At 35.0% G+C, this 22569-nt stretch overlaps 4 protein-coding genes and 2 non-coding genes across 8 annotated transcripts; 2 read left to right on the top strand and 4 right to left on the bottom strand.

Moving 5' to 3' along the window:
* Positions 1-105: 105 nt before the first annotated feature.
* LOC122294260 (RING-H2 finger protein ATL63-like) lies at positions 106-1919 on the top strand. Its single transcript, XM_043102850.1, has one exon. The coding sequence runs from the start codon at positions 967-969 to the stop codon at positions 1783-1785; it is 819 nt and encodes a 272-aa protein (XP_042958784.1). The 5' UTR covers positions 106-966; the 3' UTR covers positions 1786-1919.
* Positions 1920-6115: 4196 nt separating this feature from the next.
* TRNAI-UAU lies at positions 6116-6189 on the bottom strand. Its single transcript has one exon. It is a non-coding gene; the product is annotated as a tRNA-Ile (tRNA).
* A 1093-nt stretch (positions 6190-7282) lies between these two features.
* Positions 7283-9300, bottom strand: LOC122293926 (probable N-acetyltransferase HLS1). The gene is made up of 2 exons (XM_043102388.1): positions 8961-9300; positions 7283-8756 (listed from the first exon to the last, which is right to left on the bottom strand). Exons 1-2 carry the CDS (start codon positions 9138-9140, stop codon positions 7779-7781), a joined length of 1158 nt encoding a protein of 385 aa, XP_042958322.1. The 5' UTR covers positions 9141-9300; the 3' UTR covers positions 7283-7778.
* A 5950-nt stretch (positions 9301-15250) lies between these two features.
* Positions 15251-17428, top strand: LOC122293340 (BAG family molecular chaperone regulator 4-like). 2 transcript variants are annotated; one of them, XM_043101890.1, is made up of 4 exons: positions 15251-15591; positions 16047-16303; positions 16471-16530; positions 17035-17428. In XM_043101890.1, exons 1-4 carry the CDS (start codon positions 15399-15401, stop codon positions 17230-17232), a joined length of 708 nt encoding a protein of 235 aa, XP_042957824.1. In that variant the 5' UTR covers positions 15251-15398; the 3' UTR covers positions 17233-17428. The 2 variants fall into 2 exon arrangements, with proteins under 2 accessions (XP_042957824.1, XP_042957823.1); XM_043101889.1 differs by having other exon boundaries at positions 15255-15591; positions 16384-16530.
* A 1087-nt stretch (positions 17429-18515) lies between these two features.
* On the bottom strand, positions 18516-21540 carry LOC122293313 (SAGA-associated factor 11-like). Of its 2 annotated transcripts, none has more exons than XM_043101856.1 (4): positions 21385-21540; positions 20140-20217; positions 19134-19445; positions 18516-18995 (listed from the first exon to the last, which is right to left on the bottom strand). In XM_043101856.1, the coding sequence occupies exons 2-4, from the start codon at positions 20179-20181 to the stop codon at positions 18813-18815; spliced, it is 537 nt and encodes a 178-aa protein (XP_042957790.1). In that variant the 5' UTR covers positions 20182-20217; positions 21385-21540; the 3' UTR covers positions 18516-18812. The 2 variants fall into 2 exon arrangements, with proteins under 2 accessions (XP_042957790.1, XP_042957791.1); XM_043101857.1 differs by having other exon boundaries at positions 20140-20221; positions 21385-21521.
* A 98-nt stretch (positions 21541-21638) lies between these two features.
* On the bottom strand, positions 21639-21710 carry TRNAE-UUC. The gene has a single exon. It is a non-coding gene; the product is annotated as a tRNA-Glu (tRNA).
* Positions 21711-22569: the final 859 nt, after the last annotated feature.

The raw sequence follows: 22569 nt of genomic DNA, 5'->3' as shown, positions 1-22569 counted from the left end.
CATATGGTTTTTGGTTATTGGGCCTCTAGATTGTGTACCTACGAGGCCTCGACTGAATCTTAAATCTGTCACATGTATGGGTGGTACATTTGACCCTGAGATAGGTCCCAGGTCACGAGCCTAGAATTAACACCTAAAGTTTGATCACTTGCCCAAAACATGCAGCAAGAAAAGGTGGAAGAAAGCTAGCAAAAGACATACTGTAGAAGTCGCAGATGATCGTGGTTGTAGATCATGGGCATGACTATTTGCTAAAAAAAAAGGGGAAAAAGAGGAAGCAGATGGTTGTGTTTGCAGAGAGTCAAAAGAAGACATTGTCTTGTTACTGGTTAGATTCACATGGGACCTCTGATCCAATATAGTCTGAGTGGGGGACCCCACACCTTACTACCAATGTACCACACAAGAAACAACAAAAACTAATAAAAGAACCAAAGACCCAGAAAGGAGTTGAAAAAGATGGGGGCCTCAAAGGAACCCCACCTATCTGGCATTGGGATCCGTACCTCCACCCCCACACCACTAAACAAATATATCAAACACCGCATGAATCAAATAACCCCACCCACCCACCAACACCCTCTGCTGCCGTCGCCTTCACGAGTCCTTCATTTCTGCCCCTTTCTCTCCTCTCCCATGCATATGAGTCTCATTATCTCCTTGAATAAAGGGATTTCTTTTTTGACTTCAGAGTAACCCCACACACACACACACACACACACACATGAGAGAGAGAGAGAGAGAGAGAGAGAGAGAGAGAGTTTCTGCACAATATCCAAAATATAAAACCTATAGCAACGACTTTATTTTCACGTAAACGTTCTCTCACGCTAAAGAAAAAGAAAGAAGAAGATTCCATTGGTTATCTTTATACTTATATCCCCCACCTTCTCCGCACACAAGATTGCTCATAGACGCAAGATTGCAGAGAGACCCACCATTCTATCTTGCTGCTTATTGATCACAATGTCCGACTCCAGCCCTCCTGAGTTGCCAGAGCAAGCCACCAACACACTCAGCCACATAGTCCGGAGCATATTCTCTTACGACGGAAACATCATGCTCGCGGCCGTAATATCTCTACTCCTTGTCGTCCTCTTCGTCTTGCTTCTCCACATTTATGCGAAATGGTTCTTAGCCCAAGCCCAGCAACGGCGGCGACGCTCCATGACCGTCTCACACGCGCTCCGACCCTCTCGGTTCCACCATTTCCATACCTTCAACCTTGACACCTCTGTTCCCAGCCCTCCAACGAAAGGTCTCGACGCGTCACTCATTGCTACGATCCCTCTCTTTCTATACAGCTCAGCGGAGCACAAGAATGGGTTGGAATGCGTCATTTGCTTGAGCCCGTTTGAGGAAAACGAGATGGGGAGGGACTTGCCCAAGTGCCACCACGGTTTTCACGTGGAGTGCATTGACATGTGGTTGAGTTCTCATACGAATTGTCCCATTTGCAGAGCTCCGGTGGTGTGCGAGGCTAAGGTCGTGACGGTTGGTTCGGAAGCGAATTCAGGGACTGATTCAGCTGTTGATTCTTCGGAGGGGGTAGGGGTTGAGTTGGGAACTGTGGGCAGTGATGGGGATTCTGCAATGGAGTTTGTGATTGATATTCCGGGTTGCGAAAATCAGAGTGATCAAAATGCAGTGATGGGAGATTCTGTATCAGTAACTTCATCATCATCTTCGTCCCTGAGTTGTTCGCTGAAGAGGATGCTGAGCAGGAACAGATCATCAGAACGCAAGGTTTTCCCATCGTCTAATATGAATGAAGTGAGTGCTTGAGAGAGAGAGAGATCACTGTGAATGTCAATACCCCAGCTCTTTGCTGTCTAGAGATTTCTCCGAAAGTAATCACCTTTTGCCAGATTTTTCTCATTGGACCTGTTAATGAAACATTAGTTCTTCCGGTTTTAATTCTCACTAATGGTAAGATCCAAAGATCCCTGTACTCTCTGTTCCTAATCACTAACTCATGATCATCTGGTCAATAGTTAGAAGTGGTAATTTAGAATCATTGTGCCCCCAACTTGGCACCTTTCATAATCCATCTTGCCGGAAGAGAAATGCTATAACCATAAAAAAATCAAAAATTTATAAAAATAAATTATAAAATTGATATGGTTTTATATGATACATTAAATCTATTTTATAATAAAAATAATTTTACAATATAACGTACCACGTCAAACTACGTCATCACTTTACAGATTTATTTTATAGAATTAGTTAAAGCATTTCTCTCACCAAATAATTTGATTTTTAAAATCAGGAATACAAAATGATTGAAAACATGCTATATATCTAAAGTATTGAGACAAAAGCAAGCTAGTAATTTGTTCAATTATTGGTGAAGAAGAGTGATAAGGTGCCTGCACAACATATCTACCCGTTCAAATCAGAAACGACATGCTTACATGAAATTGTTTTCTTATAAATTCGTTATCTCCGGTGATTATGATTAAAAGTCGGACGTGATGTCGTTGACTGGAGAGTAAGATGGGGGACACTGGAGAGAAGGACAAAAAGCAGTGTTTCAGCTTTCCGTGCTTTCTGGCCAATGTTTTTGAGTCTCGCACCTATTATATATGTGAATGAGAGAATGGTCAAACCGACTGCTATCTACTACGATGTTCTACATTTAAGATCGATCATTGTCTCTTCTGCCAGCTCTTTCAATCAACATATATAATAAAACAAAATACATTAGATTGAAGAAGAAGAGGACGACTAGGAAGGAGACAGACTACAGTTACCTTATGGTTGAAGCTACGAATCTGTCAAATTATTGAACCTAATACAGACAATGTGTAGGTTAACGCTAAATGTGGAGTTTTGTTACACGTTATCTATATATATATATATATTTTCTTATCAAATATGTGTTATATAGATAATGATCGAGTAGAAAAATTTAATTAATTTAAAAAGAATAAAATTAAAAAAAAAAAATTTAAAATATGGTGTGTGATTTGTGAGAATGATGAATATAAATTTTATTAATAAATATTTAATAATTATATTATCATTTTCTATTATTTAGTCATTTGAGCCAGAAAATAAAATAAAATGGGTTAATAATAGAGAGATGGAGACAAATAAAGGATATCGAGAGATCGAGACATGAGATCGGACGAAAGGGATAGGGGGAAGAAAGAGGCTTTATCGGTGGGAGGCTTAGCATGGTGCTAGAGTAGTTGTGCAAGATGGCATGCAGATTTACCATGGATTGGAGGCGACTGAGGAGTAATTATTAGGTAGATTTGCAGTAACATGATACTTCTAACCTATAATAGTGTGTCCTGTGATTGTAAATTTTATTGTTATAAGATTTCGTGATAGGTCGAGAATACCTCATCATCCATGCTAGCTTTAAGAATATTTAATATATAATTTTCTAAGAGAGACGTAATTTTTGGATGTTGAGGTGATCTCATATGATTAGAATTGATATATATTTAAATGTAAATAGATCGAGATGTGTTTAAATTTATGAAATAGTTTGATATAAGTTTAACTTTTTTTTTGAGAATTTAAAAAATAGAAAATTCCATTATTGATTAGTTTGAAAAGAGTGGAGTTGATTTCAACAACCAAATGCACTTTTAAGCAATTGAGAGTGAAAAAAGAGAATTAGTTTGAGATGAGATGATGGTTGGGAGTTGAAGAAAGAGAAAGCAAAAATACCTTAATAGGTTTCGATTATGTTGTGATAAGTTACCTATGTTTTGTATGTCATATATAAAACATATTCTACATAAACATATAAATAGACGTGTTTTTACTAAGTAGATTATGATAAACCCTCAAATAACTTAATTAGAATTAGGAAGTAGGAAACATCTCTCTCTCTCTCTCTCTCTCTCTCTCTCTCCCCTCCCAAAACTCCACACATCTCTTAAACATCCTCTCATCTCCGTCCAATGGGGGTGGAGCTTGGCTCCTCTATCCCTCCTACTCTCTAGTCCTTTTCGGAGTTGATGGTAGATTTTTTCTGGCTATTTTTCTTGGTGGGCTGATCTATTGCTTCTTAGCTAGCTACGATCGTCACATGTCAAGTGCCATGTTGAGCCTTTTGCCGCTGCGGGTGATAGTAGTGGGATCAATGGTCTTGAATTTTGCAGACCTGACCAACTTCCTCTCTCTAATAGTAGCACGATCCCCATATGCCTACATAGTTACTAACATTTGTTTGTTAGCATATTGGACCATCTACTGGTTGCTATTTTTCTATATTTTTACTTCTTCTGACCAAAGATTGAGAGAGAGAGGAAGTCAGAGTTCCCTTCAACCAAGTCCGACCAACAAGTTGCTACACAAAATAATTTATTGCGAGTTTTGGTCGTAGTATTGCAATTCGATTTTTTGATTGCAACAAAACCTCTTCAATTAACTTCCCAGTGTGAGAAATAGGTGAGAGCTTAGTCATTGACTCTATATCTTTTTTTTTTTCCTTATGTTGTATTAGCTGGTTGGAGATGATTTTTGAGACCTTCCACCATTTTAACTCTTGTATCTTATAATTGTTTAATATATATAATATACTTGCTTATTAGGAAAAAAAAAAAAGAGATTATAATTAAAACCCACTTTTACTTAAAAGTAGATAATAACAAATGAAGTTGACCAAAGTATATAAATGATTTTATAAAAATAAATTTATAAACTAATATTATTTGATGTGATACTGTCATATTATAATTCTTTCATAGTAAAGCATATTTGACTCTTTATATTAAATCACGTCAACTTGTAAATTTAATTTTATAAAATATTTTTGTAAGTCAATTATCTTTGATGGCCAATAGCATCCTTTCTTGGGTTATCAATACCTTCTTAGTTCTTAGCGTCAAGCATACAAGGACATCCTAAGTGATCTTAACAATTTTAATATTATTGGAGAAATGCTTGATTTAATTTGTCACATTTTAAAAATAATTTAATTTTCCTATATAAAAGTTGTATGCAGATATAACCCTTCTCATTGTATTCATGCCTTCCTACAACGCGCATATAAAAAAGTGAGAGGTGCTCTAAATTGTGAATCACGGGAGATAGTGCGAAAATCTTTCAAAAGGTGTCGTTTAGCAGCTGCATGCATGGTATCAAAGTCACAGACCCAATTTATGAAACGGACTGCTATTACCCTCTTAAGGAGGCTGCAAACGACAAATATAATTAGCCTCCGATGTGATATATGCATGAACTAGCTGAAGAAGCAAAGCTCTATAAAATAAGAAAAATGATATTTAGAATTGTGATTGTGCAAGCGACGTATAGTCATTTTAAAAAAAATAAATTAATATAAAATTTACATAAAAAATATTTTTATAATTTTTATTTATTCATTCCGTACAATCGTTTATATCTTACTTACATGTGTCGACTGTATCTAACAGTTCTAATAAAAGAATGCCTGACATCTAGCTGGATAAGTTTCAACAGTCTAATCAAACCTTTCCAAGAGCATGACCTGACCTAGATTCATGTCTTAGAAAGAGTCTTTAATGGAATCTTAAAAGGTGAGATTTATTTTTTATAAAAAATATATATACAATCATTTTTTACATATTTTTTTTATATTTTTTATTAATATAATTAATTATATTATTTTTTTAATATAAAATAATTATTTTAATCAATTACATTAGTAAAATATATAAAAAATTATATTTAAAAGTGACTGTATGTAACAAAACTCTAAAATCCTATAATGTCAAATGTTAGGATGTGGATGGTGTATTTTCTGCACAAGCTTATAGGTGAAAGAACTTAGAACAAGAAGAAAAATATCCATTTATAATTATATGAAATAAAAATGTCAGTACTATATAGTAAAAATTATATTAATGGTTTCCAAAATTATAAATTATAATAGATGTAACAAAATGATCACTCACGTGAACATCATAATGTGTGTTTTCTCTCTCTCTACCATGAACATTATAAAGTTATACGAGGACTCTTCAGGTTTTGTGTGGATTGGGCTCGTTATGACCCGGAATCATGAGGCCTGATCTAAAGACTGAGAAGGAAGGCCCTTTATCTCTTCTAGACTTAAGCAAAAAGCCCATTGCAACAGCAAAACTGAAAACCTTCTTTATATCAATGCATTTGGTCCCGGCGGGGCTCGAACCCGCGACCTTCGGCTCATAAGACCAACGCTCTAACCAACTGAGCTACGGGACCTTCCTGACATACGACGTCAGAGTCAAATATAGAACATGCGACAACAGCTCGTATAACTCTAATCATCCTCGATTATTCAAACCTTTATTCATAGAAATCATTTACGCCTTTTGGCTTGTACATACAATATAAGAACCGAGCCCTTAAGCTTAACCATCCTTCTCTCTGATTTTTATTTCCACGGAAAGTTTAAAATAGTTCGTGCGCGTTGGAATCATTGAACAAAAATGGTTCATCATAACCACAAAGCTCAACCCAGGAAAATGCAAATTTCTGCAAAACGGATCATTCAAGGGTCCTGATCATGATCATCCATCTTTAGAAAATGACTGAACAATAAATAATATTTTTGGCTCTGGATCAATTGAGCAGTACTCTCCACCTTATATATATATATATATATATATTTATTTATATAAAAGATTCATTCTTGATCTTTCAGCCTGGATTTTACAGAAGGACCAAAAGATTTGGAAATCTCCTTTCTGATCTGAATGTGTGTGTGTGTGGGGACATGACACATACACATACTGTATTAGGTTGAAGGTAATGCCCGGATTCAACAATAAAGATGAAAACTTGAAACCCACAAAAATCATTATCCATGCCTTTTATTAGTGCCAGTACTTAATTGCCAATGATCGAACGCCGCATATTCCACTCACTGAGATTTTTTCTATCAGAAGGATAAAAAGGTTCTTCGAATAATCAAAGCCCATTTCAGTATGATAATTAATTAGCTGGCTAGGCGATGTGATTGGACTTTTCCAATCTCCCCCACCTTTCATCTAGCCAATTAAAAATAGCCTGATCACCATCAGTATCAATAGTTTCCTCCTTATCATGATCATGCTAATCATGATCATCGTTAACAAAAGGGCACCGGGTCCTTTTTCTGGCAATTATGCGTTTTTTTATCATCTTTTTAGTACTAGCAGTAAAGGGGCTTAGTTTCTTCTTTGGCGGGACAGAATGCGCACCTAACTCATGCAGCTAACTTTATCTAATCATGGCCACGATCATGAACGTCTAGGGCTCTGAATAATGCGGGGGTTCCGCATTTGGCTGGCGACAATGCTGTAACAAGGAAAGAGGTCCAAAATTTCCAACTTGAGATCAGTTACTTTTGTAGGAGTTAATACATTGAGTGGTCTAAATACCCTTTAGAAAAACACTTTTGTTCATACATATGATGATGATGATCATCTTCTCTTTCATTTAGACGAAATTCTCAGTTGTCAGTATGTTGTGGCATGTTAGGGAGATGGATATATGGTGTGATGGGACTCAACAAGGGAGGGGATGGTCCAGCTAAAACTTTTACCTGAGAGGACGGGACAAAAGTTGGACCACCGCGCTTATTGATCAGTCTGAATCGTGAGGAGCAAAATCTAGTTGTGAACAAGGACAACAAAGGGTGTCACCTATTTAAGGAAATCTTGTGAGATTTTGTGTCACCGATGTGAAAGGAACAAGAGGAAAACCCCCACCAGGAGAGATGGATTGGACATATCATACATTACCATGAGGTGGGGTTTGGCTACCTCAGGCATATATGGACAGGTGATCATCAGGATACTTTTTTGGGTTCATACCTCTCTAGGGTCTACAAAAAGAGCTCTTGTTGGTGGAGTTTTTGTCAATTCATGGAGTGTGTTTCTCTCTTCATTTTTCAAGGCTTTCATGCACCACAAATCTTCCAGGCATGAGAGCAATCTCCAGCGCGGGATGTGATGTCTCAGAGTGTCGTCACCTGCAACTTCTGTTACGATTACCTTGCAGTCCTTCGACTTGGTTGCCATGTTGTGCACGAATTGGCACAAGCTCCTCACCAGCTTTCCAGACATCGGTCCTTCCCGGTGCACCCCATACATGAAGTAGAATCCAAATGGGTGGAAAAAATTTGGCAGGAAAGGCAGTTTCAAGCAGGGGAAAAACTTATCCATCAATCTTGAGCTTTTTGTGTATATCAAGCAGGATAAAGGTGCTTTCCCCAGCCTCAGCTTGAATATCTCTCCACTGTTCCATACGCTAAGCATGGCCCAACTACTTGGAACTTGCCCATTTGACCCAAAAGACTCCCCTCTCGGATAAGCCACCCATGTTCCCAAGCTCAGCCTGTTCCTCAGCACGTTGTCTATGTCATGAGGGAAGAACTCCATGGCCGCCATGAATTTTCTGTACAGAGATTCAGCTTCTTCTATCTTGATCTTCTGTATCTCAACGTTGGATGAAATATGAAATGGGTGATTGTGAACCGGGTTAACGAGTATAGCCGGAGTCCTGAACTTGCTGTAGCCAAACTTGTTCACGAAGAGCTTAACCGAGGCCTCGTTTCCTTTCTCGGTAGCCATGTACGCATAATCAACGTCGTTGGCAATGAACCACTCCTCCAGCCGGCGCACCAGGCTGGAGCCAATCCCTCGTCGCCGATGAACGGGTGCAACCCTTAGGCCTAAGATGTAGCCAACCCTGGCTAGATCCATATGATCATCATGCCTATGAACCGTGACAACCTTAACAGAACCCTGAATAACACCAACCAGTTCCTTGTCCAACTCCGCCACCTAACATGATCATGATCATCAGTAAGTTTTCTTCGATTAGACATTATCAATTAATACGTTGTCTATGTCAGGATCGAGGCTAGAATTAAGAACATTAACAACTCTCTGTCTAGAAAATCAATGATCATGGTGCAGACAAGATGAAAGAAGAAGATGAAATAATAATAATAATATTATTATTAATGGAGAAAAATAGAGTTGTACCAGCATCTTGTACATCGGACTGTTTCGAATTCTACAGATGGGGTCGCCCATAGTGTCTGTGAAGAGAAAAACTCGTTCTGCTGGCCCTACCTCGCATCTTCTCTCGAGATCTTCCACTTGAGCTCTATCGGATTGCCCCCCGTCATAGCTTCGAATTATAACGCTCATCTCAAACCCCATAATTCTAAATCCAATATACACTTCGATTCCACACTTAGCACCCCACCAAAATACGTCGAAAAAGCACGCCACACAGAAAGAGTGTGGCTTGCTTAAGATATATAGGAATGAGAGCTCAGAGGACGACGACGACCATAATATATATTATATATTATATATATATATATATATATTTATGGAGGGGAAGCGGGGGCAATAGGAATGTTGTCTATCATGATCATGATCAACATCAACCTCGGCCTCGAGAATAATTCTAGACAAAAGGTGATTACAATAATAGTATGCGTATTTTGTCTGATCTATCTATCTTTTGCACTTGTTAAACACTTGATGATAAAAAGTCCATCCACCACATACCACCACCTTAGCTAGGATGATAACCTCAGCCTCACGCATTGGTACTACTGCCGCACGCCTATCTAACTAGCCATTAGTCTCGATCATGTTGTGTTGTCCCATCGACCAAAATTACAAAAATTCATGTTATGTCTTTAAAAAAAAAAACAAAAATTAAATTAAATTAAATTTTCCACCTTCTAGCTAATTAATAACCTTAATTATATAAAATTTATATATATATGGTCATGCATGTAACAAAAATAAATGATTTGGGGTGGGTTTAAGTGGGGGATATGATTAAAAAAATAAATGGGGTTTAGGGGTTGTTAGTTCGAGCTTTATGGAAGGATGTCCCTTTCTGCTAGCACTGATATTTAATGACTTTTTGGATTATTTAAAAACTATACAAGATGATTTGTTGTTTTGTATGATGTGTGTGGCTTGATTAGGTGGTCCATCTCCCTTTTAGACACTTAGATTCGGTAGTGAAAGTGAAACCCCACTAAAGAGTAGTACTTGTCTAGCGACAACTTCATTTGCTTTCTGCCGATTAGGTTAGGTAAATTTTATAATAAGTTTCTGAATTAAGTGCGTGGAGATCATAACAATTACTGCATCAACCATGTATATATATAAACTTATGTTACTTACAATCACTTTTACATATTTTTTACGTATTTTATTAATGTGATTGACTAAAATATTTATTTTATATTAAAAAAGGTTGCATTCAATCATAATAGTAGAAGTTTTGATATATATATATATATATATAAAATTGATATAGAAGTTTTCAAAAAAATAAAAACTTAGTACTACCAAAGGTCCAAAACTACATTAAATCTATAACTCTCTTGATCTTATGAGTATTAAATAAATCCATTAGATCGAATCATGACGGCCAATTAATCCCACCCGTTACTATTATAATTATTTGTTTCCAGTCTTTTTCGTTGTGATTTGATCATGATTTGTATTCTTAAAATATGAATAATATTATATACAGTTTTAGTAATAGACTTTACTTTTAAGAGTGAGTTTTAAAAGAAATGCATGAAACTTATTCATTCTAGAATTGAAAATATCATTTATCTAAAAAAGATTAGAATGGCAAGCGAAATGATCAAAAGATCATCAATATATATAAGCACTAAAACGATAATCGCCATCGCATATTCGTGTATATGTATATATATATATATAGAGAGAGAGAGAGAGAGAGAGAGAGAGAGAGAGAGAGAGAGAGAGAGAGAGAGAGAGCTAATATTATTTCACCCACTTTATAAGTTCCCAACTACCTACCTGATCATCTTTCCAATTTAATCATTGGGCTTTCCATTATTACTAGAAAGAAATAATGAGATAAATATATATATGCCCCAATATTAACCATGGCAAAAGTATACACGTGGGCAAAAAGCCATGCCTGCAGGCTTCTCTCCCCCACCACCATTACCACTACCACCAAAAAGATGTGATCTCTGCTACTTGACATCTTTGTTTCTGTGGATTTTTTTTTTTTTTTCCCCTTCTTCTTCTTCTTTAATCTTTACGGAAGGGCCATCTTCACTCATTATTATTATTATTGATGAATCTGCTGCCCTCCACAAGTGCTCCTCCAAGAAAGTGTACAATCTCTCATGTCTTCTCTGTGTTTTTCTTTGCATTTCATTATGCTGTCCCTCCGACTCTACATTTTCTTTCTTTGGATGGATACGTTGGAGCTATCCCCTAATTATAATAATGTGTCCCACATTCTCTCAGAGAGCACTTGTGCAGATTTTGCGGAATTTTGATTTTGTTCAGGTTCCAAAATGATTCTTTAGTACTGCGCATAAAAAAAATTACTTATTTCTTGTCAACTAGTTAATTCATACGAAAATGACTATTTCTTGTTAAACCAAGCCTATTTTCATCCAAATAATCCATCACAAATGCTTGTTTTTCTTGTAATTCTGTATATATATGAGCATTATTGCTAGCTATAGTGCATGTGTGGTTGCTTCATAGTGTCATGTACTCGATTCTAGCTAATCAATGCTCTCTATATCCATGATGCATGTCACTCGAAGCCTTTTAGATATGTTTACTATGTTGGAATAAAGGCCAGGGACCAGTACCTAATAATTGATAAACTTTGTCCATTTCTCTCAAGCCCTTTTAGAGATGCTTCATGAGTACTACTGCTAGGACTCGCTTTTTTATCTAAGAACTATATATGTTTGAGCTGTACGTATCGTCTATTGCATATATGCGGGTGTTTTATTTGGCAGCAGGGACCTCACTTGATACAATACCAGAAAAAGTACCCTACAGAACTAATTCACCTCATAGACATAGATATAGTATTAAATGTTCATGATGCGATCGATCGAGCATGTGTTCATATTGTCAAAAATGTGAAACCCATCTTAACCTATTTTATATATTTAAACACATTTCGATAATACTTACAAAATAATACTATTTTCATATTATCTCAATATCTAAATACAACCTCGTAGTTTGTGAATTTGTTACAGTCATTCCATTAAAATACCTTCAATACTCAGTCAAAATTAAATGTTAATCTAAACAATTAAAAAATTATAAAAATATCATTTAAAAAACAACTTCAAAAGAAGGAAAGGGATAGATCATAGAGACCCAAGCATCTACCAGGGTTGTGACCCAGACAGCTCTTAGGTGGCGACCCGACAGGGTCGACGTTAATTACTTTTCATTGATGATTATTAAATTTTTTTTTAGTATTTAGATAAGACGTACCATCTAATTATTAATTTGGTCATGTTGACATTGATATTGATGAATTATAAATTAAGGATATTTAAATACTTAATTTTAAAATACATAAATAAAAAAATTATTTTAGTCCCAAAAAGATTCAATAAAAATAAATTCATATAAAATTAATGTGATTTAATGTGATACGTTAGATTGTAAAAATACTTTTATTATAAAGATACTTTGGAGATTATGAGATGGTTGTTATATCAAATAAACTGGAATGGAGATCTCTATTTTTATAGAGTTTCATATCTCAGAAGATTTTGTTAGTAGAGAGTTTATAAAAGTTAAGACAATACTCGTCATAAAAAAATTTGTATGCTAGGAAGCTCCTCACAGACGAATAGTTTGACTTATAATCTAGGTATTTCTTTATATTTATCAGTCACAGATGTAACTTTGAGTTTTATGAATGAAATGAAGTTGATTTCTTATATAAAAAAATAGATTTAACAAATAATGTTAATTTTTAGATTTAATTTTGTGTGATATCTTTGTATCTGTAACATTCTCTAAGTAAAAAAACATTATATTTAAACTTGGTGCCTTTTTCTCCATTGACTCTCTTGCCGGAATTGATCACCTGGCCGGTGAAAGCTCCTTATCCACGTGAACGAAGAACACAAAAAACTTATGGTAAAAATGTAGGCAAAAATATAGAAGAAATATTAATGGACACATGATATAATTAACGAATATATAAGAAATCTAAATCTAAACATGACATGAATCTAATTTTATTAATTATTGTTGTAAACATTGATAATTAATTAGTAGGGTTGGGGAGATAATTCCTCTTATATTACATCATTAGATAGAATTTTTTGATTCAAATTATAATTAATAATACACGTAGTAAAGTAATTGACATGAAAACCTATATGCAAACCACAACGAAATTGACATGAAAAAGGAAGGAAAAAACACAGATGCAATGGCTGTGGTTCCCAGCTAGAATGATTTTATTTTATTTTTTCTATGTAAACTTGGAAATTCCCTGGCAGTCTCCTTCCAACAGCTAAAGACCAAAAAGCTAGCTTGCAATGGCTGTCGCTCAATCTCATCAGGTGCAAACATATATGATCGATTGCTGACTAATATGGGTCCCATACTAACTCAGGTCTACACCATTTCGGCTCTATATGCAGCATTGTACTCATCAATGGCTCGTGATATATATAAATTGGGAAATCCCGCGGGGTAAACATTATTATAAATGCATGAGCTTTTACAAATAATTAATAATCGTTAAATTATAGGCTTTGTCTTGCAAATTTAAAGAAATGATATATTTAATTATTTATATTATATTTTTAATATTTTTCCTCAAGTCATATAGGCGTCTAATATTTTATTAAAATAAGACCAAAACTAAAAAAAAAATAAAAATTAATTGCAAGTACAACTACGTATTAATATGTGTATCAATCTAATATGATTAATCAACAAGAAATTTTATTAAAAATAATACTAATTTAAATTTGGAATATCAAGGAATCAGTATTAGTAAGTAGATTAATACGTCACTTTACTTGTATGTGGCAAATCTTATTCATCATTTTTTTTCTCAATATCATCTAATGATGTGACATTATACGATAGGTTTACAAGTGAAATATTATAAATAATCAGAAGATGATGAGAAAATAGACGATATTGAATAGCATTACTCTTTCTTTTAATCCTGGTTCTATATTTTTCCTCTTAGATACGATATTCAGTCTAAGATTGTTTAGTGTATTATGTATTGCTTGATTAAAGCCTACAATTAATTTCGTTCTCCTGTTCTGTTTATTATTATAATTATTATTATTTATTTTTATCATTATCATTATTAGAGTTCTGTTATCGAACCATTTTTATACCAATCAATACTTATGACCATTCACAAAATATCTGTATAAAAGTGAAGAAGTTTTCATGTATTGCACAAGATCAAAACTCAGAATTAAACAAGTTTTATTTAGTTATACATAAAAAAAAAAAATAAAGGAAATATTATATACAGTTTTTATTTTCAGACACTAAAGAAAAACCATAGATTCTGTATGTTTTTTCTTCTATAAAACATTATAAAATGTTTCTTGTGATTTTAGGTATAGATATTTTTCTTAAAAAATTACCATACGGTTTGATGCATTTGAGGAGAGAAATATGAAGATATTTGGAAAGCATATATGATTTCTATACAATGCCTAAGAATAAAAACTAAGCATGAGAGTCTCATATTCTTGAGAAAAGCACTTGTGTTCACAAGCGGCCGGTTTAGAGGACTAACTCTCTAAATTGCTGATATGACATAATTTAATTTGTAAGATATTTACTTCTTAAACTTTTTTTATAAATTAATGTTTGCTAAGTTAGTACCTAGGTTTCTTGTATTTTTACAAACTGAGGTCTCCAAAAATCTCAATTAACACTTTAGTCAATGTCACTTAACAAAGTAAATAAAAATAAAATAAAATCAATGGGAAATTGTCACGTGTCAGTCTTTGATTGTTGATGTGACATATTGATGCCATGTGTTAGCCAATCAAGGATTGACACGTGACATTAATATGTTATATGAAAATCATCTATAATATTCTAGAATATTGGTAGATGCATCTAATTACAAGCATTTTGAAGTTTAGGAATCAACTTTTTACAATTTAAAAATCATGAAGTCTTATATCACAAAAAGATTTCAAAAAAATAAACTTAAATTAACATAATTTTATATGATAATTAGATCTATTTTATATAATAAAGATAATTTTATAATTTCATATATTATATTAAGTTATGTTAATTTGTAAATTTATTTTTGTATAATTATTTTGTTGCTAAAACATTTCTCTTAAAAATTAAACTCATAACTTGTAGAAGCATCAAAATTCAAAGTAATCATTTAACAATTAATAAAAAATAAATGAATATCAAGAAGAACTATGAAATTCCCTCGACTCCTCGCACCAACTTTTATTATAAGCTGTAACCGACCAACCGCTAGCTCTTATTAGGAGGTCCCTATCTTAAAGTTTCTTTCTTTGCTTACTCAAACCGCTTGCTCTCTGACCCGTGTCTACCAACTCCACCTTTTACCCTTTCCCCCACTCTAAATTCCATGAATTTCAACCAATTTTGGTGACTATGAAAAGCTCAACTTCAAAGCGTAGAGTGAATGATGGCTTTAATAGAGAGATTGGTTGGGAGCTCAGGCCGGGTGGCATGCTTGTTCAAAGGAGAGATGTTGGGGATGCATCGTCTGGGCCTATGATCAAGATCAAAGTCTCCCATGGTTCTTATCATCATGATATCACTGTCCCTGCCCAATCCACTTTCGGTAATCATCAACATACAGACTAATTTCTGGGTTCCTTTTGTTTTACTCTATTTGTGTCAATTCTGTGAGGATTTGCGCCCCTTTCCTAGTTTGGTGCATTTCACTTTCACCTTTTGGTCTTTGGGTCATTGCCATAAAAGCAAGTCTTATAATTTTTGGTCCTGCATTTCAGCAAGTTTAGAAGGAATTCGAACTTGATCTTTCCCCATGAAGACCATGAGTTCAGCATTGACCTCTATAATTCAATAGGCAATTGCTTCTCGAAGTTGACCTCTTGAGATTTAGTAATCTTGTTTCTGTTTGCTTTATTTGTCATTTATTTTCCCTTCTCTCTTAAACCCATTATCTGATATTCATTAGGACTTCAGAATTTTGCTTCATTAATTGGTTTGTCGGGTTTATCATAATTCAATCCTGTATCTGATGCTTAATCTCTGTTTATGTTCACTGAAAAGGGGATTTGAAAATGGTTCTTTCCCATGAGACTGGTCTGGAGCCTAAGGAGCAAAGATTGTTGTTTCGAGGGAAAGAAAAGGAGGATAAGGAATGCTTGGAAATGGCAGGTGTAAAAGATACGTCCAAAGTTATACTGTTGGAGGACCCGGCTAGCAAAGAGAAGAAGCTCAAGGAGATGCAGAGAAATCAATGTATACTAAAGGCCTGTGAGGCAGTTGCCAAAGTGAGAGCAGAGGTTGAGAGGCTTTCAGAGAAGGTTGGCGTCCATTATCTGAATACTTCTATATCATCATCATCATAAAGACTTATTTTAGTGTTTGTTAATGTTTTTCTTAGATTATTGCTTTGGAGGCAACCGTTCGCAGTGGCGGCAAGATCATGGATAAGGAATTTGTTGTATTGACGGAGTTGCTCATGATGCAGTTGCTTAAATTGGATTCTATTGAGGCTGATGGAGAAGCAAAAGTGCAGAGACGGATTGAGGTATGCCATTAATATTCTTATCAACACTCTTGACATTAAATATTTTGTGTTGTTTGGTTAGTCAGAAATTCAGAATGCCGGTTTTGAACTTGTGTCCTGATTGAAGGGATTATTGTTGTTGGTTAGTGTTATGGAAGTTAGATATATTATGAAAACCTACTTCAATTTGGATTGTTTCGAATTAGTCTTATGGCTTCTCTGCTCAAGCCAAACACGATTTGGGTGGATGACACTTATCAGACCTTGTTATGGTTCTGTGCTTAAAGCAGAAGATGAGAAGGAGATTGCCTATAAAGTATCTGTCCTGTAATAAAATTTATGTAAAACGATTGAGGTTTTCTGATTTGGGAGGAACAGACAGCCATTTTATGTCTGAGCTCCTGAGCTTCTTGTGGGGTGATAATCAAAGTTTATTAAGAGAAAAAATAAGAGAGAAGATGATATATATAGCAAACAACATGTCTGACAAGATGGCGAACTTGACATTGATTATTTGTTGCACAGGTTCGTCGAGTCCAGAGCTTTGTAGACATGCTCGACAAGCTCAAGGCACAAAACTCCAACCCCTTTAGCAACAGTAAGGATGTGGAGTCAATGAATACCAAATGGGAGACTTTTGAGTCGGGATTGGGAAGCCTGCATGCCCCAACCCCACTGCAATCCTCTACCAAAATAACTCAGGACTGGGTAGTGTTCGACTAAATGGATGTTTGAATGTTGAGAGTGTGAAAAAGTTTGGGAATTTTTTGAAAAAAAAGTTTGAGATGAAGTTTTATGGGTTTTTGTATTCAATGCTGGAAGACCATCTTCATAGAAGCCGGAAGCCATTTATATTTGTACAACTTTGGGTGTGTAAGCATGGTTTAAAATGAAAGATTAAGGTGCTTTTCTATTCTTATGTGCTTGCCTTCTCTTGTGCATTAACACTTGCACCGACTAAGTCTGTTGTAGTTCGTGTAATTGACTACTCATTTATATTGAAACAACACGGCTTTAGAGTCTGTGAGGGAGCTAAAAACTAGACACGATACAAGAGTTTCTAATGTCAGTTAGCAATATTTGCCTTTTCTTTTCCTACTAAATATCTATTATTGTATTCATGCATATAAAAATGAAAATCAACGGTTCCTCGTGTTGGTGAAATATGTCATATTAGAGATTGGAAAATGTTAGTATGACTCTCAAATGAGCCCGCTAGTATATTTGAATTTTTTAATATTTTTTTAATTGTTAAGGAAGTGAATAGTAATGAATTTGTATTTATATTTTTTCTTAATGATTAAGGATGTTTAAAAAATGCTTTAAAAAAAAGCAAAAAAAAAATCATTTACACTGGTGTCATATTCGGAGCACCCTGGTATTGTCATCAGGGATTACTATAAAGAAAAATCTAATTATAAACACAATTGCAAACTACTATGTGTATCAATTTAATGTGATTGATCAAAAAGTAAATTTTATTAAAAATAATGCTAATTTAAATTTTAAATATGAAAGAATTAGTATTGGTACATAAATTAATACACGACAAAACTCTTATTGCAATTTTATGCCGTTTTACCAAAGCTTCAGAGTCCATTAACCCACTTGTGACAAACCAAAACCGCACCAAGATTCCATTCTAAGATCCGACAGTGGTTTTAATGTGCTTTGCATTTTCAAATTTCAACTCTATGCTTCTTTCTTCCAAAAGCTATAGCTGCCAACTTAAATAAGATAGATTCCGGGGGGTCCATGAAAACTTCGTGCACGGCAAAAACCTTTTCAGGGGCTTTCTTTCAGGGTTGAGATGGCTGTAGGGGAAAAGGGACTTAAAAGTTAAAAGAATTAAAAAAAATACAGTAAGAATAATTCTCCTTATCATTTCCACACACTACACTATATATTTTAATTATTTTTTACATTTTTCTTATAAAAGCATGTGATATATGAATGATAAGTAGAACAACTCAAATAGTTTAACAATAATATAATAAAGATAAAAATTAATAAGAAATAATTTTAAAATATATAAAATGTGTAGCATGGGATCCCTCGTATCTTAATACCATTTTTCTTATCAGATTAAGATTTTCATTTGCCTTTCTTGCTCTTGCTGGCATTCAAGCAAAAATCACCCAGTGGGACTTGATCAAGAATATTGGTACACAAACCATTCACCATTGAGGGTTGAGAACCAAGCATATAATGATCATGAACTCACTATACTTCATGAAGACATGCCCAGAAAAAATCACGTCATTTGCCCTTATCCTGAAGTTGGCCTGACAAGGTCATCCGTTTCATGGCTCTTGAAATGTGCCATTTGAATATTCCTCACCTGCAACACCGGATGTTCCATTTGATAACCGGCTTGTGTTGGTGGAATTTGAATAAGGAGAGTATGTGGAAACAGGGCTGCCTTGTGAATACCGGTTCTGCACAGCTGTGCTACTTCTTGTTACCTTGAGTCGAGCCTTTCTACCCTGTAGTGGATTACAGAAGAGAAACCATTCAGGAAAACAGCAACTCATGAAGAAGGCCTTGCATGTGTTTTTTTCATAATAGTGTTTACAGTTAACTGAGACAACTGCAACAACCAAATCAAGGGGACAAAGGATCACCTTCCCCATGCATTTCTCTAGATGAGGAGCAAATCTTCCAGCCATGATAGATCGACCACAATTCATGCAATCAAATATTTCATTTGCTACAGGAGGATGGGTTTGTCCAAATATGTCAACCACGTACTTGCTATTAGATTCACCACTATTACTAGGATCAGCTACCCTTACCCGGGCTTGTGCTGACAGTCTCAGTTCTTCTTCCTCTTCTTCCAAATTACGATCAAGGCCCAACCTTGCTATTCGGTGACACTCAGATGCTACATCAACAATAATGGAATCCAGGAGATCCCCAAAAAACTGAGATGAAAGCTGCAAGCAAAAAGCAAGGAAATATGACAAACATGCAGAAAAATTTCTACAGATATGAACATGCTTCTAAATTTTATCATAATATAGAAATCAAGCAAGAGCCTGAACTATCTTTACTTTTGGTCATGGTTTCTAAACTTTATCATAATAAGAAATCAAGCAAGAGTCGGACCTATCTTTACTTTCGATTATTGAATCAAACCAATCTGCAATATTTAGGGTCATACATTTTGTTGTACAGTCAAACCAAGAAAAGATAATGTCAGTTTATAGAATGACTCATCTGATATATTTAATTCCTTTGAGAAAAACCAAAAGATTGTAACAAAAGAAGGGAAAATAAGCAAAAAGACTCGAACGCAACAAGAACCTGATGAACTACGTGAACAAAAAAGAAAATTTATCTTTCTACGGAGGAGATAGTGAGGCTCTGAACCCCCCAGGCCCACAAACACACCCCTTCTTCCAACATGCTTGGCATACAGGGGTATTGCAATATCTTCCGTTTTGTTTAGCCCATCTTTCAGCCTAAGATAGGTCTTAACTCAGAAAACGCAGGGTCTTTAATCTTATTGTGAGCAAGAAGAATCAATCTGATCCGAAACTAATATTTTGGAGGTTGTCATCTTATCTTCCATTGCTCAACAGATAAGCCACAAAACAAAATTGTGTTTCGATAAATGAGAAGGGATACCTGAGCATGTGAAGCCTTATTATCCTCGTTAAACCCTGACATGAGGCTTAAGAGCAGAATTGCAAGTCCAGTGTGACGCTGGCTAACCAAAAAAATCATTTTGACATGAATGTAAGTAGCCAATGATAATGATAAAACCAATTAAAAGCAAAGCAGAAATGAGTGACAATGCTCTCAGCTGATAATTTGGAATTCACCAAAGCAATAACAATTGTCAAGCAGAGATGCAACTGTCTTATAAGGAAATGATGAATCATTCGAGCAATCCAGAATGATTAAATGCACAAGTTTTAATATAAACCCATTTGATAATTTAATAAATAATTGGTCACAAGCAAAAATAAAAGATCCCATGAAGCTAGAATGCACGGAATTATTGAAGCAAAAGGAAAATCTATCAACTTGCACCCCCCCCCCCCCCCCCAAAAAAAAAAAAGAGGCTGGGACATTTGAATGAAAGGGAAAGCGGTAGGAATAAATTTAGAAGATTATCACCTTAAAAAGGGAAAATCATTTGCATTGTAACAATCTTAATGAAACCAAATACGCGTTAACATGTAATATTGATACTAATAAACACTGCAAAATGATTTTGCAGATCCAGAAAAGTAGTTGCTTTTGTGTCACACAGAGAGAGAGAGAGAGAGAGAGCTCACCAAGGAGCAATCCAGAATGATTAAGATGAAACATCCTTCAATAGTTTTTCATGATTGATAACCCACCAAAACACCCTCCCCTTCCCCACACCCCCCCCCCCCAAAAAAAAACACAAACACCCCTTCCACCTGCGGGTTGTCCAGCCCCATTATATACACAAGTTTTTATATTAGATCTCCTTATATAAATAAAAATCTTCTCCAGACATTGCACATATATGCAAAGTTTATCCACTTCAAAGGATTCAAGGGATTCCTGTAACAATCACCATGTAAATCCATTTGATAATTTAATAAATAATTGGTCACAAGCAAAAATAAAAGATCCCATGAAGCTAGCTTGCTAGAATGCACGGAATTATTGAAGCAAAAGGAGAATCTATCAATTTTCACCCCCCCCCCCCCCCCCCCCCCCCCCAAAAAAAAAAAAAGAAAAAAGGAAAAAACAAAAGACTGGGAAATTTGAATGAAAGGGAAAGCGGTAGGAATAAATTTACTAGCATAAACACTACAAAATGATTTTACAGATCCAGAAAAGTAGTTGCTTTTGTGTCACAGAGAGAGAGAGAGAGAGAGAGAGAGAGCTCACCAAGAAACAATTGAAGCGCGGAGAGAGAGCTAGCTCACTTTGCCGTCTGTACTGCGGAACACGAAGGGCGACTTCGGGTTGGGGGAATTTGGATCAAATTTGTGCTGGGCGACGTGATTGTTGAGGCCCAGAAAGTGGCCTTAACAAGGACTACGTGTCAATTTACGAAGGCGAGAAAGGACGACTAGAATATGCTTTTCGTAACGCCAAGAATATCGCCTTAACATATAATAGAAAAACATGTCAAAACTAAATTCCGTTGCCGGGAATCGAACCCGGGTCTCCTGGGTGAAAGCCAGATATCCTAACCGCTGGACGACAACGGAATCTTGCTAACGGCAACTGCTTACCTATATATATATATATATGTGTGTCGTGTGTGTGTGTGATAGAAATTAGAATGTTCATCAAAGTAGTACACAAACTTTGTCGGAAGCTGAATCCGACCTCCAAGTCTGATTCCGGTTGCACCTTATTCCGCTTCAACTCCTACTTATCGGAGTGGAGTCGGAGTCGGACTTTTTTGTTAGATTTTTTTTTAGACTTTTTTTCTTAATCCAATTAACATTTCAATTTTACAATTTGTAACTCTAATCGGATTTGGACTTCTATATCATTTTAAAAAAATATATATAATTTGAGATTTCTAATTTATCTAACCAAAATTATCACACTAGAAAATAAAACTAAATTCAAAATCCATCACAATAAAAAATAAAACTAAATTTAAATGTGCAACCAAAATTAAAAACTAAATTAAAACTAAATACACACATTAAAATTACATAACCAAAATTACAACCTAAAATTAAAAATACATAACCAAAATTTAAACCTAAAATTAAAAATATATAACCAAAATTATAATCTTAAATTAAAAATACATAACCAAAATTACAACCTAAAATCATTCATTCAAAATTACAAGTTTAAAAAACACAACCGGTTGTTCTGGAGCTGTGATGTCAGGACAAGATGTACCTGTGGATGTATGAGTGTTTGTGCCTTTTATATCCATGATTTAATAACTAGAACTGTAAAACACAACAAACAAGATAAACATAAACATTTGACAAAATGTATACTAATTAACAAGATAACATTTTATTTTCACAAAATGTATACTAATTAACAAACAGAACTATTATCACAAAATATATGCCATTGAAGTGGATCCTAACCACG

This window comes from Carya illinoinensis, chromosome 14 (assembly GCF_018687715.1).
Source record: "Carya illinoinensis cultivar Pawnee chromosome 14, C.illinoinensisPawnee_v1, whole genome shotgun sequence".
Taxonomy (NCBI): domain Eukaryota; kingdom Viridiplantae; phylum Streptophyta; class Magnoliopsida; order Fagales; family Juglandaceae; genus Carya; species Carya illinoinensis.
Note: the sequence above shows the minus strand (reverse complement) of the source record. Positions and strands in the feature narration are given on the sequence as shown.

Bases quoted from the DNA above. Each gene is read 5' to 3' on its own strand.
- LOC122293340 (XM_043101889.1), top strand. From the start codon at position 15,399: ATGAAAAGCTCAACTTCAAAGCGTAGAGTGAATGATGGCTTTAATAGA. The intron at 16,304-16,383 runs GTTGGCGTCCAT...TGTTTTTCTTAG, and splicing joins TTGAGAGGCTTTCAGAGAAG to ATTATTGCTTTGGAGGCAAC. The intron at 16,531-17,034 runs GTATGCCATTAA...TTTGTTGCACAG, and splicing joins AAGTGCAGAGACGGATTGAG to GTTCGTCGAGTCCAGAGCTT.
- LOC122294260 (XM_043102850.1), top strand. From the start codon at position 967: ATGTCCGACTCCAGCCCTCCTGAGTTGCCAGAGCAAGCCACCAACACA.
- LOC122293926 (XM_043102388.1), bottom strand. From the start codon at position 9,140: ATGGGGTTTGAGATGAGCGTTATAATTCGAAGCTATGACGGGGGGCAA. The intron at 8,757-8,960 runs GTACAACTCTAT...TGATCATGTTAG, and splicing joins GTCCGATGTACAAGATGCTG to GTGGCGGAGTTGGACAAGGA.
- LOC122293313 (XM_043101856.1), bottom strand. From the start codon at position 20,181: ATGTCAGGGTTTAACGAGGATAATAAGGCTTCACATGCTCAG. The intron at 19,446-20,139 runs GTATCCCTTCTC...TTTTGCTTGCAG, and splicing joins ATAAGGCTTCACATGCTCAG to CTTTCATCTCAGTTTTTTGG. The intron at 18,996-19,133 runs GTGATCCTTTGT...AATCCACTACAG, and splicing joins TAGAGAAATGCATGGGGAAG to GGTAGAAAGGCTCGACTCAA.